The sequence below is a fragment of the Antechinus flavipes genome, chromosome 3 (genome assembly GCF_016432865.1).
Source record: "Antechinus flavipes isolate AdamAnt ecotype Samford, QLD, Australia chromosome 3, AdamAnt_v2, whole genome shotgun sequence".
Taxonomy (NCBI): Eukaryota; Metazoa; Chordata; class Mammalia; order Dasyuromorphia; family Dasyuridae; genus Antechinus; species Antechinus flavipes.
The window spans coordinates 542,763,697-542,779,966 of NC_067400.1; the positions used below are offsets into that span (position 1 = coordinate 542,763,697).

Here is a 16,270-nt window from a genome sequence, read left to right on the forward strand (position 1 = left end):
AAAGTTATAGTGAAGAAACTTTAAAAAATTTAAATGTATCATTTATTTTAAACTTTTTAAAAAATATTTTGAGTTCTGAATTCTTTTCCTCTCTCTTTATCTTCTCCCTTCCTTGAGAAGGCAAGTACTTTAATAGAGGTTATACATATGCAGTCATGCAAAACATATCTCCATATTAGTTGTATCGCAAAAAAGCAAAAAAAAAAATAATAAAGAAAATAGAAAAAGATTATTCTTCAATCTGCATTCAAACTCCATCAACTCTTTCCTTGGATGTAGATAGCATTTTTCATCAAAAGTCTTTTGATCCAAAACAATCCCAATGGATTTTGGACAGAAAATGGAGATTGAATATAAATCAACACATGTCATATTCATTTCTTTTTTCTATTTCCCCCCCTCTCCCATGGTTTTTCCCTTTTGGTCTGATTTTTCTCTCCCAACATGATTCATAAAGTAATGTGTGTTAAAATAAGTAAATTATTTTTTTAAAAAAAGGGGCTTTTTTAAAAAAGCCCTTTGGACTTGTTTTGGATCATTGTTTTGCTGAGAATAGCTAAAATCATTCACAGTTGATCATCATGTGATAATGTTGTTACTGTATACAATGTTCTTCTGGTTCTGCTTACTTCAATTTGCATCAGTTCACGGAAGTCTTACCAGATTTTTTTTTTGAAATCATCGTGTTCCTCATTTTTTATAGTGCAATATTATTTTGTCAACTTGTTCAACCATTCCCCAATTAATAGCTAATTAATTCAAATTTCAATTCTTTGACACCACAAAAAGAGCTGTTAGAATTGTTTTTGTACAGATAAGTCCTTTTCCTTTTTTTATCTCTTTGGGATACAAACTTTCTTTTGAGGATTGTACAGCCATTTTTGTTAACAGAGAGGATTTTTTTTTTTAAGATGGTAAAAGCTAGGGGCAGCTAGAGTCAGAAAGACTCATCTTCCTGAATCCACATCTGACTTCAGACATTTACTGAAGATGAGGAAAAGAAAGCAACAAGGTTAAATATTCAGGGTCACACAGCTAGACATTTACTAGCTGTGAGACCCTGAGTATTACCTTTGTTGCTTTCTTTTCCTCATCTGTAACATTTTTTGGAGAAAGAAATGACATACCATTCTAGTATCTTTGCCAAAATAAACCCTAAATGGGGTTACAGAAAATTGGACATGACTGAAAATGACTGAAAAACAACAAGATATGTTATTAGATAACAAGGAAGGTAAGGAGAGGGTGAAGATGAGACAGAATGATTAATGGGTGAGATCAGTTAAGCAATAAGATCTTAAAGAAAACTGAAGAATGATTGATGAGTGAGATTAGTTAATCGAGCAATAAGATCTTCAAGAATACTGAAGAATGATTGATAAGTGAGATCAGTTAAGCAATAAGATCTTCAAAAAAACTGAACAATGATTGATGGCTGAGATCAGTTAATCAAGCAATAAGATCCTCAAGAAAATTGAAGGATCAGTTAATCAAGCAATAAGATCTTCAAGAAAACTGGAGAGGGACTTCCGGTTAAGATGGCGGAGAGGAGGCTCACAGTTGCATAAGCTCCGCGCTTTCTCTCACTATCCACTTCATTACAAGCCTCTGAATCAATGCTTGACTGAAAAAAACCCACAAATAGTTACCAAGAGAAGCCATCCTTGAGATCCGCCAAGAAAGGTCTGTCTTTACTGGAGGGCTGGGACGGTTTTAGATCGGGCGCAGGCGGCGGGCAGCGGCAGTGAGAGCACGGGAGCAGACTGGAGAGGGGGGGGGAGTGATCGCAGCTGTCTCTGCGGGGAGAGCTTCGCTACAGGTTTGGAACCTGCAGCAAGTCAACAGCCCAGCAGAGAAGCTAAAAACACCGGGGCTGAAGAACACAACCGCAAACAGCTGGAGTCTCTCAGGACCTGGCCGCCCCCCCCTTCCCCCCCCTCAGTGACTCAGCACGCTTTGGGATCTCAGAGCGCAGGCGCAGCACAGTCCTGCTAGTGCCTCACTGCTGCCACCTGCAGTCTGTAGAGGAAGCTCGATAACACACCCAGCCCCCCCCCAAAGAAAGACTCCAGTTTTTTCTGTTTTTCTTTGGTAGTTTGTCTCTGATTAATAGACAGAATGAGCAAGAAGCTGAAGAGGACTTTAACCCTAGACAGCTTCTACACAGATAGAGAGCAGACTCTAAATCCTGAGGAGACTAAAAACAGGCAGTCCCCAGGTGATTCCCCAAAGGAGGAGATCGTCTGTTCCTCAGCACAGATGAACCTCATAGAAGTGATTAAAAAGGCTCTCACAAGGGAGCTAGAAGAAAAATGGGGAAAGCAGAGTGAGGCTTGGCAAAAGGAGAAGGAAGCTTGGGAAAAGGAGAGGGAGGCTTGGCAAAAGAGCCTGGAGAAGTCAGTTAAAGAGAGAGTGGATAAAGAAGTAAAATCCTTGAAAAATAGGATTAGTGAACTGGAAAACAAAATTGGCGAAATGGAAAAAAATTCCACAGAACAAAAGAACTCAATTGGACAATTAGAGAAAGATTTTAAAAAAGTGAGTGAAGAGAATACTTCACTGAAAATCAGAATTGAACAAGTGGAATTGAATGACTCGAGGAGACAAGAAGAATCAGTCAAGCAAATCCAAAAAAATCAAACAATGGAGAAAAATGTGAAATACCTTCTGGGGAAGACAACAGACCTGGAAAACAGATCCAGGAGAGACAATCTGAGAATCATTGGACTCCCAGAAAAACATGATGAAAAAAAGAGCCTGGACACTGTCTTCCAGGAAATTATCAAAGAGAACTGCCCAGAAGTCATAGGAACAGAGGAAAAAATAAACATTGAAAGGATTCATCGATCACCCACTGAAAGGGATCCTAAAATCAAAACACCAAGGAATATAGTGGCCAAATGCCAGAACCCTCAGATGAAAGAAAAAATATTGCAAGCGGCTAGAAAAACCCAATTCAAGTATCAAGGAGCCACAATAAGGATCACCCAGGATCTGGCAGCATCCACATTAAAAGATCGAAGGGCCTGGAATATGATATTCCGAAAGGCTAAGGAACTTGGTATGCAACCAAAAATAACTTACCCAGCGAGAATGAGCATCTTTTTCCAGGGAAGAAGATGGACATTCAACGAAGTAAGCGAATTTCATCTATTTCTGATGAAAAAACCAGAACTTAACAAAAAGTTTGATCTACAAATATAGAACTCAAGAGAAATCTAAAAAGGTAAAGATTAATCTTGGGAACTATATTTTGACTATATAGATGCATAAAGAATACATGTATACCTTGTTCTAGAAATTGATGTGGAAAGGACATTGTACCAGAAAAAGGGTAAAGTGGGGGTAGTACATCTCATGAAGAGGCATAGGAAACCTATTATATCTGAGAGAAAGAATGGAGGGGGATGAATATAGTGGGTATCTTACTGCCTTCAGAATTGGCTTTAAGTGAAAAATCTTAAGACATATTCAATCTATGGTGAAACTTCTCCCATCTCATTGAAAAGTGAGAAGGGAAAAGTGGAAAGGGAAGGAATAAGCTAAGCGGAAGGGAATACGGGAACTGGGAGGGAAAGGGGTAAGATAGGGGGAGGAACTCTAAGGCGGGGGGAGGGACACTAAAAAGGGAGGGCTGTGAGAAACAAGGGGTGCTCACAAGCTTAATACTTGGAAGGGGGGGAAAGGGGAAAGAAGGGAGGAAAGCATAAACCGGGGTTAACAAGATGGCAAGTAATACAGAATTGGTCATTCTAACCATAAATGTGAACGGGGTAAACTCCCCATAAAGAGGAAGCGGTTAGCAGAATGGATTAAAAGCCAGAATCCTACAATATGTTGTTTACAGGAAACACACCTGAAGCGGGGAGATACATGCAGGTTAAAGGTAAAAGGTTGGAGCAAAATCTACTATGCTTCAGGTGAAGTCAAAAAAGCAGGGGTAGCCATCCTGATCTCAGATCAAGCTAAAGCAAAAATTGACCTAATTAAAAGAGATAAGGAAGGACACTATATCTTGCTAAAGGGTAGCATGGATAATGAAGCACTATCTATATTAAACATATATGCACCAAGTGGGGTAGCATCTAAATTCTTAAAAGAGAAACTAAGAGAGCTGCAAGAAGAAATAGACAGTAAAACTATAATAGTGGGAGATCTTAACCTTGCACTCTCAGAATTAGATAAATCAAACCAGAAAATAAATAAGAAAGAAGTTAAAGAGGTAAACAGAATACTAGAAAAGCTAGATATGATAGATCTCTGGAGAAAATGTAATGGAGACAGAAAGGAATACACTTTCTTTTCAGCAGTTCATGGAACCTATACAAAAATTGACCATATATTAGGACATAAAAACCTCAAACTCAAATGTAGTAAGGCAGAAATAGTAAATGCATCCTTTTCAGACCACGATGCAATGAAAATTACATTCAACAAAAAAGCAGGGGGAAGTAGACCAAAAAATAATTGGAAACTAAATAATCTCATACTAAAGAATGATTGGGTAAAACAGCAAATCATAGACATAATTAATAACTTCACCCAAGAAAACGATAATAATGAGACATCATACCAAAATGTATGGGATGCAGCCAAAGCGGTAATAAGGGGAAATTTCATATCTCTAGAGGCCTATTTGTATAAAATAGAGAAAGAGAAGGTCAATGAATTGGGTTTGCAATTAAAAATGCTAGAAAAGGAACAAATTAAAAACCCCAGTCAAACACTAAACTTGAAATTCTAAAAGTAAAAGGTGAGATCAATAAAATTGAAAGTAAAAAAACTATTGAATTGATTAATAAAACTAAGAGTTGGTTCTATGAAAAAACCAACAAAATAGACAAACCCTTAGTAAATCTGATTAAAAAAAGGAAAGAGGAAAATCAAATTGTTAGTCTTAAAAATGAAAAGGGAGAACTCACCACTAACGAAGAGGAAATTAGAGCAATAATTAGGAGTTACTTTGCCCAACTTTATGCCAATAAATTCGACAACTTAAATGAAATAGAAAAATACCTCCAAAAATACAGCTTGCCCAAACTAACAGAGGAAGAAGTAAATATCCTAAACAGTCCCATCTCAGAAAAAGAAATAGAACAAACTATCAATCAACTCCCTAAGAAAAAATCCCCAGGACCAGATGGATTTACATGTGAATTCTACCAAACATTTAAAGAACAATTAACTCCAATGTTATATAAACTATTTGAAAAAATAGGGATTGAAGGAGTCCTACCAAACTCCTTTTATGACACAGATATGGTACTGATACCTAAACCAGGTAGGCTGAAAACAGAGAAAGAAAATTATAGACCAATCTCCCTAATGAATATTGATGCTAAAATCTTAAATAAAATATTAGCAAAAAGATTACAGAAAATTGTCACCAGGATAATACACTATGACCAAGTAGGATTTATACCAGGAATGCAGGGCTGGTTCAATATTAGGAAAACTATTAGCATAATTGACTATATCAATAACCAAACAAACAAAAACCACATGATCATCTCAATAGATGCAGAAAAAGCATTTCATAAAATCCAACATCCATTCCTAATAAAAACACTTGAGAGCATAGGAATAAATGGACTTTTCCTTAAAATAGTCAGGAGCATATATTTAAAACCATCAGTAAGCATCATATGCAATGGGGAAAAACTGGAACCTTTCCCAGTAAGATCTGGAGTGAAGCAAGGTTGCCCACTATCACCATTATTATTTAATATCGTATTAGAAACACTAGCCTCGGCAATAAGAGTCGAGAAAGATATAAAAGGAATTAGAGTAGGCAATGAGGAAACCAAACTATCACTCTTTGCAGATGATATGATGGTATACCTAGAGAACCCCAGAGATTCTACCAAAAAGCTATTGGAAATAATTCATAATTTTAGCAAAGTAGCTGGCTACAAAATAAATCCCCATAAATCCTCAGCATTTTTATACATCACCAACAAAACCCAACAGCAAGAGATACAAAGAGAAATTCCATTCAGAATAACTGTTGATACCATAAAATATTTGGGAATCTATCTACCAAAGGAAAGTCAGGAATTATATGAGCAAAATTATAAAAAAGTCTCCACACAAATAAAGTCAGACTTAAATAATTGGAAAAATATTAAGTGCTCTTGGATTGGCCGAGCGAACATAATAAAGATGACAATACTCCCTAAACTAATCTATTTATTTAGTGCTATACCAATCAGACTTCCAAGAAAATATTTTATTGATCTAGAAAAAATAACAACAAAATTCATATGGAACAATAAAAAGTCGAGAATCTCAAGGGAACTAATGAAAAAAAAATCAAATGAAGGTGGCCTAGCTGTACCTGATCTAAAATTATATTATAAAGCAGCAGTCACCAAAACCATTTGGTATTGGCTAAGAAATAGATTAGTGGATCAGTGGAAAAGGCTAGGCTCACAAGACAGAATAGTCAATTATAGCAATCTAGTGTTTGACAAACCCAAAGCCCCTAACTTCTGGGAAAAGAATTCAATATTTGATAAAAACTGCTGGGATAATTGGAAATTAGTATGGCAGAAATTAGGCATGGACCCACACTTAACACCATATACCAAGATAAGATCAAAATGGGTCTATGACCTAGGCATAAAGAACGAGACTATAAATAAATTAGAGGAACATAGAATAGTTTATCTCTCAGACTTGTGGAGGAGAAAGAAATTTGTGACCAAAGATGAACTAGAGACCATTACTGATCACAGAATAGAAAATTTCGATTACATCAAATTAAAAAGCCTTTGTACAAATAAAACTAATGCAAACAAGATTAGAAGGGAAGCAACAAACTGGGAAAACATTTTCACAGTTAAAGGTTCTGATAAAGGCCTCATTTCCAAAATATATAGAGAACTGACTCAAATTTATAAGAAATCAAGCCATTCTCCAATTGATAAATGGTCAAAGGATATGAACAGACAATTTTCAGAGGATGAGATTGAAACTATTACCACTCATATGAAAGAGTGTTCCAAATCATTATTGATCAGAGAAATGCAAATTAAGACAACTCTGAGATACCACTACACACCTGTCAGATTGGCTAAAATGACAGGAAAAAATAATGATGAATGTTGGAGGGGATGCGGGAAAACTGGGACACTAATGCATTGTTGGTGGAGTTGTGAACGAATCCAACCATTCTGGAGAGCAATCTGGAATTATGCCCAAAAAATTATCAAAATGTGCATATCCTTTGATCCAGCAGTGTTTCTATTGGGCTTATATCCCAAAGAAATACTAAAGAAGGGAAAGGGACCTGTATGTGCCAAAATGTTTGTAGCAGCCCTGTTTGTAGTGGCTAGAAACTGGAAAATGAATGGATGCCCATCAATTGGAGAATGGCTGGGTAAATTGTGGTATATGAATGTTATGGAATATTATTGTTCTGTAAGAAATGACCAGCAGGATGAATACAGAGAGGCTTGGAGAGACCTTCATGAACTGATGCTAAGTGAAATGAGCAGAACCAGGAGATCATTATACACTTCGACAACGATATTGTATGAGGACATATTTTGATGGAAGTGGATTTCTTTGACAAAGAGACCTGAGTTTCAATTGATAAATGACGGACAAAAGCAGCTACACCCAAAGAAAGAACACTGGGAAACGAATGTGAACTATCTGCATTTTTGTTTTTCTTCCCGGATTATTTATACCTTCGGAATCCAATTCTCCCTACGCAACAAGAGAACTGTTCGGTTCTGCAAACATATATTGTATCTAGGATATACTGCAACATATCCAACATATAAAGGACTGCTTGCCATCTAGGGGAGGGGGTGGAGGGAGGGAGGGGAAAAAAATCGGAACAGAAATGAGTGTCAATATAATGTAATTATTAAATAAAAAAACTTATAAAAAAAAAAAAAAAAAAAAAAAGAAAACTGGAGAATATGAGATGAAGAGCAAGAAAGCTAGTTTTAGCAAGGATAAGTCTGATTTTGGCTTTGGAAACAAGCAGAAATGGCCTGAAATGTAGAAAAGTTTTAAGGAGTTAAGTAGAAGAGTTAAGGGAACTCCCAAGGAATGGCTTGAATCTTCCCAGTGAGGTAGGATGGGAAGATAGTCTCCTAAAAGAAAAAGTAGTAAAAATGGCACTGGGGACTTGTAGAAAGAAAAGATCTGGAGTGTGATAGTAAGAAATAAATAACAGGATTTTTACACTGAGGCTAGTGCCTGCTTAAGATCCAATAATATTGGTGTCCATGTTTAACTCAAGCTGATCTGATGTTCCATGTTGGAAGTTGAAATAAAATGGGACAAGGATATCCTTGATTCAATTGCTGGCAATTTCCCTACATCTGTGTTGGTCATGTAGCCATTGAGTCTGAAGAAGAACTACCCTTTTCTTCTTGCAAGCTGGCTTTTGAACTTAGGCCACTAAAAATTACATCAGTGGCCCAAGCCCAGGTCCCCTGAGCCAGTTAAGTCTTGAAAATGCTTTGTAAAGCATACCTTTTAAAGAAAAACTCTCCTAGCTCACATAGCAGATATTGATTTTATAGCTAATAACATGAATTTGTAGTGGACTCAGCTGGCATGGGTGCATGAGTTTTAGCAGTGTTCTGGAGCTTGGATATAGGAACAATAGGGAATAAGATGTTGGGAATGACTGAAGCTAGAGGACCTATGAACTAGAAAGGGACAAGGCATTTAGGAGTGATTTCACAGTAATTTGGAAATAGATTAAAACTGCTGTAACAAACAATCGGCACAATAGATTTTATTCTTTTTTTTTTTTCTAGAAATGCTCATTTTGCCATAAGAAAGGAGCTACTGTGGGTTGCGACATTAAAAAATGTTCCAAGAATTACCATTTCTTCTGTGCCAGAAAAGATCAAGCAACAATGCAACTTGATGAAGATGGTGGAACTTACAGGTATTTAATCCTTACTAAATGCATTTTTTTATGTAGGAAAGAGTATTTAGGTCGATGAGAAATCTAGATAATTAAAATAATTTTAATTTATGTTATTTTGAACTTGACAAATACCATTTTTACAATAACAACAATCCAGGTAGTCCATACTAAAATACAGAGATAGAAGGAGATCAAATGCTAAGTTCAGGGTAGAGGAAATAGGCCAGTTTGGCTAGAACATAGAGTTTATAATGAGAAACAATGTAACAAAACCCAACAGTTAGAGTTACAAAGAGAAATTCCATTTAAAGTAACTACTGATTGTACAAAATATTTAAGAATCTATCTGCCAAGGGAAAATCAGAAACTTTATGAGCAAAACTACAAAACACTTTCCACACAAATTAAGTCTGATCTAACCAACTGGAAAAATATTAAATGCTCTTGGATTGGGTGAGCAAATATAATAAAGATGACCAATACTACCTAAACTAATCTATTTATTTAGCGCTATACCAATCAGACTCCCAAAAAACTACTTTGATGACCTAGAAAAAATAACAACAAAGTTCTTATGGAAAAACAAAAGGTCAAGAATTTCAAGGGAATTAATGAAAAAAAAATCAAATGAAGGTGGCCTAGCTGTACCAGATCTAAAATTATATTATAAAGCAGCAGTTACTAAAACCATCTGGTATTAGCTAAGAAACAGACTAGTTGATGAATGGAATAGGTTAGGTTCAAAGGACAAAACAGCCAATAACTTTAATAATATAGTGTTTGACAAACCCAAAGACCCCAATTTCTGGGATAAGAATGCATTATTTGACAAAAATTGCTGGGAAAATTGGAAATCAGTATGGCAGAAACTAGGCATTGACCCACACTTAACACTGTACTCCAAGATAAGGTCAAAATGGGTTCATGACCTAGGCATAAAGAATGAGATTATAAATAAATTGGAAGAGCATAAGATAGTTTACCTCTCAGACCTGTGGAAGAGGGAGGAATTTATGACTAAAGAAGAACTAGAGATCACTATTGACCACAAAATTGAAAATTTTGATTATATCAAATTGAAAAGTTTTTGTACCAACAAATCAAATGCAGACAAGATTAGAAGGGAAACAGTAAATTGGGAAAACATTTTTACAATCAAAGGTTCTGATAAAGGCCTCATTTCCAAAATATACAGAGAATTGACTCTAAATTATAAGAAATCAAACCATTCTCCAATTGATAAATGGTCAAAGGATATGGATAATTCTCAGATGAAGAAATTGAAACTATTTATAGACATATGAAAATATGCTCCAAATCATTATTAATCAGAGAAATACAAATTAAGACAACTCTGAGATACCACTACACACCTGTCAGATTGGCTAGAGTGACAGGGAAAGATAATGCAGAATGTTGAAGGGGATGTGGGAAAACAGGGACACTGATACATTGTTGGTGGAATTGTGAACAAATCCAGCCATTCTGGAGAGCGATTTGGAACTATGCTCAAAAAGTTATCAAACTGTGCATACCCTTTGATCCAGCAGTGTTTCTACTGGGCTTATACCCCAAAGAGATACTAAAGAAGGGAAAGGGACCTATATGTGCCAAAATGTTTATGGCAGCCCTGTTTGTAGTGGCTAGAAGCTGGAAAATGAATGGATGCCCATCAATTGGAGAATGGTTGAGTAAATTGTGGTATATGAATGTTATGGAATATTATTGTTCTGTAAGGAATGACCAGCAAGATGAATACAGAGAGACTTGGAGAGACTTACATGAACTGATGCTGAGTGAAATGAGCAGAACCAGGAGATCATTATATACCTCAACAACGATACTGTTTGAGGATGTATTCTGATGGAAGTGGATCTCTTTGATAAAAAGAGCTAATTCAGTTTCAATTGATCAAGGATGGACGGAAGCAGCTACACCCAAAGAAAGAACACTGGGAAATGAATATAAACTATTTGCATTTTTGTTTTTCTTCCGTTTATTTCTACCTTCTGAATTCAATTCTCCCTGTGCAACAAGAAAACTGTTCGGTTCTGCACACATATATTCTATCTAGGATATACTGTAACCTATTTAATGTGTAAAGGACTGCTTGTCATCTGGGGGAGGGGATGGAGGGAGGGAGGGGAAAAATCGGAACAGAAGTGAGTGCAAGGGATAATGCTGTAAAAAATTACTCTGGCATGGGTTCTGTCAATAAAAAGTTATTTAAAAAAAAAAAGAGAGAGAGAGAAACAATGAAAAATAAGGCTGAAAGAGGTTAGATTGTGAAAAATTTTTAAGCGCCGTATCAAGCAGTTAAGTGACTTAGTGAATAAAATATGGATATGGCATCAGAAGAACCTGGCTTTGGATCCTATTTCATTTACTAGCTGTGAGACTAATAAGCAAATCCTCAGTTTCCTTATCTGTAAAATGAAGATGATAATAATACCTATTTGTCATTGTGAGGGGGAAAAAAGAAAGAATACAATATATAATATGTATAAAACACATTCACATCCAGAAAAAGAATGCAGATTGGAGTATACTATTTTCACTTTTTTTTATTTTTGTGGTTTTTTCCATTTTTATCTGTTTCTTCTTTCACAACTGTGACTAATATGGAAATGTCTTACATAGACTGCACATAAATAATCTATATCAGAATCCTTGCTGTTCTAAGAAGAGGGGAGAAGGGGGATGGGATTCAGAATGTTAATTTAGCAACTTTGTAAAAGATTGATTAGAGACAGAATAGGCTTGAATCATAGAAACTAATTCAACATTTATTGCTGTAGTCCAAGCAAGGATAATTTGCGACATTCACCTTTGCAAAACCTTTGTGTTCCATATTTTTCTCCTTCTGTCCCCTCCCCTAAACAGCAAACAATCCAAAGTGGGTTAAACATGTGCATTTCTTCTAAACATATTTCCATATTCGTCATGCTGCACACACACAAAAATGATCAGATCAAAAGGGAAAAAATACAAGAAAGAAAAAAGCAGACAAGCAAATAAACACTACCACCAAAAAAAAGGTGATGATATTATGCTTTGATCCACATTCAGTCTCCATGGTCCTCTCTCTAAATATGGATGGCTCTCTCTATCACAAGAATATTGGAATTGGCCTAAATGTTGAAAAAAGCCACGTCCATCATAGTTGATCATCACACATTCTTGTTGCTGTGTACGATGATCTTCAGCTTCTGCATATTTCATTTAGCATCAGTTCATGTAAGTCTCTCCAGGCCTCTCTGAAATCATCTGCTGATCGTTTCTTACAGAACAATAATATTCCATAACATTCATATACCACAACTTATTCAGCCATTCTCCAACTGATGGGCATCTATTCAGTTTCCAGTTTTTAGCCACTACAAAAAGGACTGCCACAAACATTTTTGCAGATGTGAGTCCCTTTCCCTCCTTCAAGATCTCTTTAGAATACAGGCCCAGTAGAAACACTGCTGAATCAAAGAGTATGTACAGTTTTATAGCACTTTGGGCATAGTTCCAAATTGCTCCCCAGAATGGTTGGATCAGTTGAAAACAATGCTTTAGTGTCCCAGTTTTCTCACATCCCCTCCAACATTTATCATTATCATTTCTTGTCATCTTAGTGAATCTGAGAAGTGTGAGTGGTAATTTGTCTTAATTTGCATTTCTCTAATCAATAGTGTTTTAGAGCATTTTTTAATATGACTAGAAATGACTTTAATTTCTTCACCTGAAAATTTTATTCATATTCTTCGATCATTTATCAATTGCGAAATGACTTTTATTATAAATTTGAGTCAATTCTCTGTATATTTTAGAAATAAGGCCTTTATTGGAAACATTAAATGTAAAAAATTTTCCCCAGCTTTTTGCTTTCATTCTAATCTTGGTTGCATTGATTTTGTTTGTACAAAACTTTTAATTTAATGAAACCAAAATTGTCCATTTTGCATTTCATAATGTTCTCTAGTTCTTCTTTGACCATAAATTTCTCCCTTCTCCATAGATCTGAGAGGTTAATTTGCTTGTAGCATTACCCTTTATATCTAAATTATGAACCCACTTTGATCTTATCTTTGTATAAGGTGTTAAATGTTGGTCAATGCCTACACACTTTTAAATTTAATCTGCATTAACATATTCTTCATCACTTTCTTAAGAAACAGCATTGTTTCATTTATTGTCTTTTTTTGAAAGAAAGAATAAACAATAAATTAATTTTTTTGATTGTCTAGCCCTGATTTGTAGCATTTGCCAATTTTCAAAGTGCAAATGCTCACCCAGAAAATTTAACAGTTGTCTCTCACTAGCCACTCTGAACTGGCTCAGCACATCCTTGAAGTAGACAATTTTCTAGTGAGACACAGATAATTAGGAGCAGGAAGCAGATTTAAAGATTGTGACCTCTGACAAAGGAAAGAGAGACAGCCATGAATTAGAGAATTAGCTCTTGCAGCTGGTAGAGAAGAGCAATCCTAAGGACCCCAGCTGAGTAACTTGTCTCATAGGGAAAAGAGATTTGTGTGAAAATTCCACAAGAAATGACACGAGTGCTTAATTATACCAGAAGCATGAATTGTCTTGGTTCCATATATTATCTATGTATATGCCTCATTACCATTGTAAATAGATACTCATTCTTCTCACTAACACTGTATATATTTGTAGAAGATCAAGCCATAAGTTTATGAGGGAAAATGCTTTATAAGGTACTGTTCTCATTATGTCATTATAGTAAAAATGCTTTTGCTTTGAGGTAATTGGATCTTCTGGCTAATTTTTAAAGGTAACTCACCAGTAGGGGCTTGTGAATTATAACTTTTTTTAGTACAGAGATATTGAACCTGAAAAAGTAGTAATAGTTATTTCCCCTGTGATGACCCAACCTATAAACTTGTGAGTGCTGATGTGAAGAAGTGAGGAAGTATCCTAAATGGGGTGAAAAAAAATTCATTAGATACACACTCTATTGAAACATACTGTACATCAGAGGTGTCAGACACAGGGCCCATAACATTCTTGAATACAGCCCAAATCAGATTAAAATATAATTGAAAAATATTTAACAAAATGGATAAAAATTCAATAAAACATAGATAATATTACATTTGTAAATTAAGTCAATATACAGCCTATAGATATCCTTATATATACTTTAGTGGCCCAGTTTCTGTTTGTTTGTTCCTACTGTTCTACATGCTTGAGAGAGGGAAACCTATTTGAAATGAACTGATGATAAGCTGGTTCTCATGATTTACTTTAAAATGATGTAAAATTAATGATATTGAGGGTCAGTTTTTTTTCCCCACAATATTATTTTATTTTTTTATTACATGTAAAAATAGCTTTCAACATATACTTTGCTAAGATTTTGAATTACAAATTTTTTTCTCCCTCCTTCTCTTATGTCTTCCCTCCCTGAGACAGCAAGCAATATAATGTAGCTCATACACATATAATCATTTTAAATGCATTTCTGCATTAGTCATGTTGTAAAAGAAAAATCAAACCAAAAGAGGAAAAAAACAAAAGAAAAGGCAAAAAAAGGTGAAAATACTATGCTTTGATCCACATTCAGTCTCCATAAGTCTATCCCTGAATGTAGATGGCATTTTCCACTCCAAGTCTATCACCACCTGCTGAAAAGAGCTGAGTCTATCATGGTTGATCATCACATAATCTTGCTGTTACTTTGTGCAATGCTCACTTCACTCAGCATCAGTTCATAGAAGAATTTCCAGCCTTTTTAGAAATCATCCTGCTCCTCATTTCTTATAGAACAATGATATTTCATAAGATTCATCTACTCTAACTTGGATCCACTCAAAACTCCACCAACAATGCATTAGTGTCCCAGTTTTCCTATATCCCTTCCAACATTTAGATTGATGCTCTTTTTGAAGAGCTGGTCATTGGAGGGCAGCTAGGTAGCGCAGTGCATAGAGCACCAACCCTGAAGTCAGGAGGACCTGAGTTCAAATCTGGCCTAAGACACTTACCACTTCCTAGCTGTGTGACCCTGGGCAAGTCACTTAACTCCAAATGTCTCAGCAAAAAAAGAAAAACAAAAGCTGATCATTGTGGTCGGGTTGTAAGCTTAAGGACATGGACATTGTTGGTCTCAACAAGAAGCAAATCCATAGCATCCAATCGAGCTGTTATCCAGAAGAAGGGCAATGCCCTTTCAGGATCAGACCCGATTTCTCCGCGGGGTGCACTGCCCAGCACAGTCCTCATAGGAATCAGCCTTTAGCATGGACTCCTGAGATGCTTTGACTACATGTTCCTTAAGTACTTCCTTCTCTACCAGTGCAGTCTTTTCTCCTCCTTCTCCCTAATGATATATGTATGTGTGTGTGTGTGTGTGTGTGTACACACACACACACACTCAGGCTTATTGGGGGGGGGGGGGGTTATAACTGCTGTCTTTATTAGGCAGTCTCAGCAAATGCAGAGGCTGTGTCAGCTGCCTGGCTCTTGAACTTCAGGATGGGGGAGAAAGTGTTCACTGTACTTGATGATGAACTCGGAACTGTTCCCTCTGCCTACAGCTTAAACACTGGCTCCTCCAGTTTCCACAGGGTAAAGCCTGCAGCTTTATTGCAGAAGGCTAACCTTTGGCTCATTTCAGGAAAGGTGCCTTCCTGTTTTTCTCTCCACCTATCTGACCAACTCTTTTTGAATATCCTTGGCCGTATGCATCTCCCACCCTCTGAATCTGAGCCTCCTTTTGTTATTGTTCCACAAATTCTTGGTAAGGAGTTCAGGTATCCTTTATACAGATAAGCAAGCCACCATTCTAGCCTACTTCAGGAGCCAGGCATCAGGGAGTGGCTTTGAGAAGGCAGGATTGCACCTACAACAAAGGGCAGAACTGTGTCATCAGAAAAATGGAACAGTAACATGCAATTTGTCCATCCAGGAACCGAGGATAGAAAGAAGTAGACCCACTGAGGAAAGGAAGCTTTAGGAGCTCAGTCTTCATGGGCTGGGGGAAAGGACTTCTATTCAGTGCAAAGCTGTGCAGGGCCTACTTCTGTGAGAAAATGTTAGCTTTGAAATTTTTCTCTACACATTGCCATACAGGCTAGACCGACCTGCTTGTACAGGATACTCAATCTCCAGCCTGTTTTCTTGCATTGGCTGACCCTCATCCATGGAATGTTCTCTTCCCTCATGACTTTCTTGACCTCCTTTAAGATTCAGCCCAAATCCCACTTTTAATAGGAGATCTTTCCAGGTTCCCACTTCAGTGACTTCCCTCTGAGATTGTATCTTGTAGGTACATATAATTACTTACATGTTGTCTCCCCCATTCAAATGTGAAAAGAGATAGTGTTTTTGACTTTCTAAGTATCCCCAGAATTTACT

General features: G+C 36.4%; 1 protein-coding gene across 1 annotated transcript in view; it reads left to right on the forward strand.

Annotated features, from left to right (window-relative positions):
• SETDB2 (SET domain bifurcated histone lysine methyltransferase 2) overlaps positions 1-16,270 on the forward strand; it is a 105,112-nt gene that overhangs the window by 80,121 nt on the left and 8,721 nt on the right. Inside the window, exon 18 of the mRNA XM_051990716.1 lies at positions 8,784-8,917. Coding sequence (XP_051846676.1) covers positions 8,784-8,917 — 134 coding nt within the window. The remainder of the gene's footprint in view (positions 1-8,783; positions 8,918-16,270) is intronic.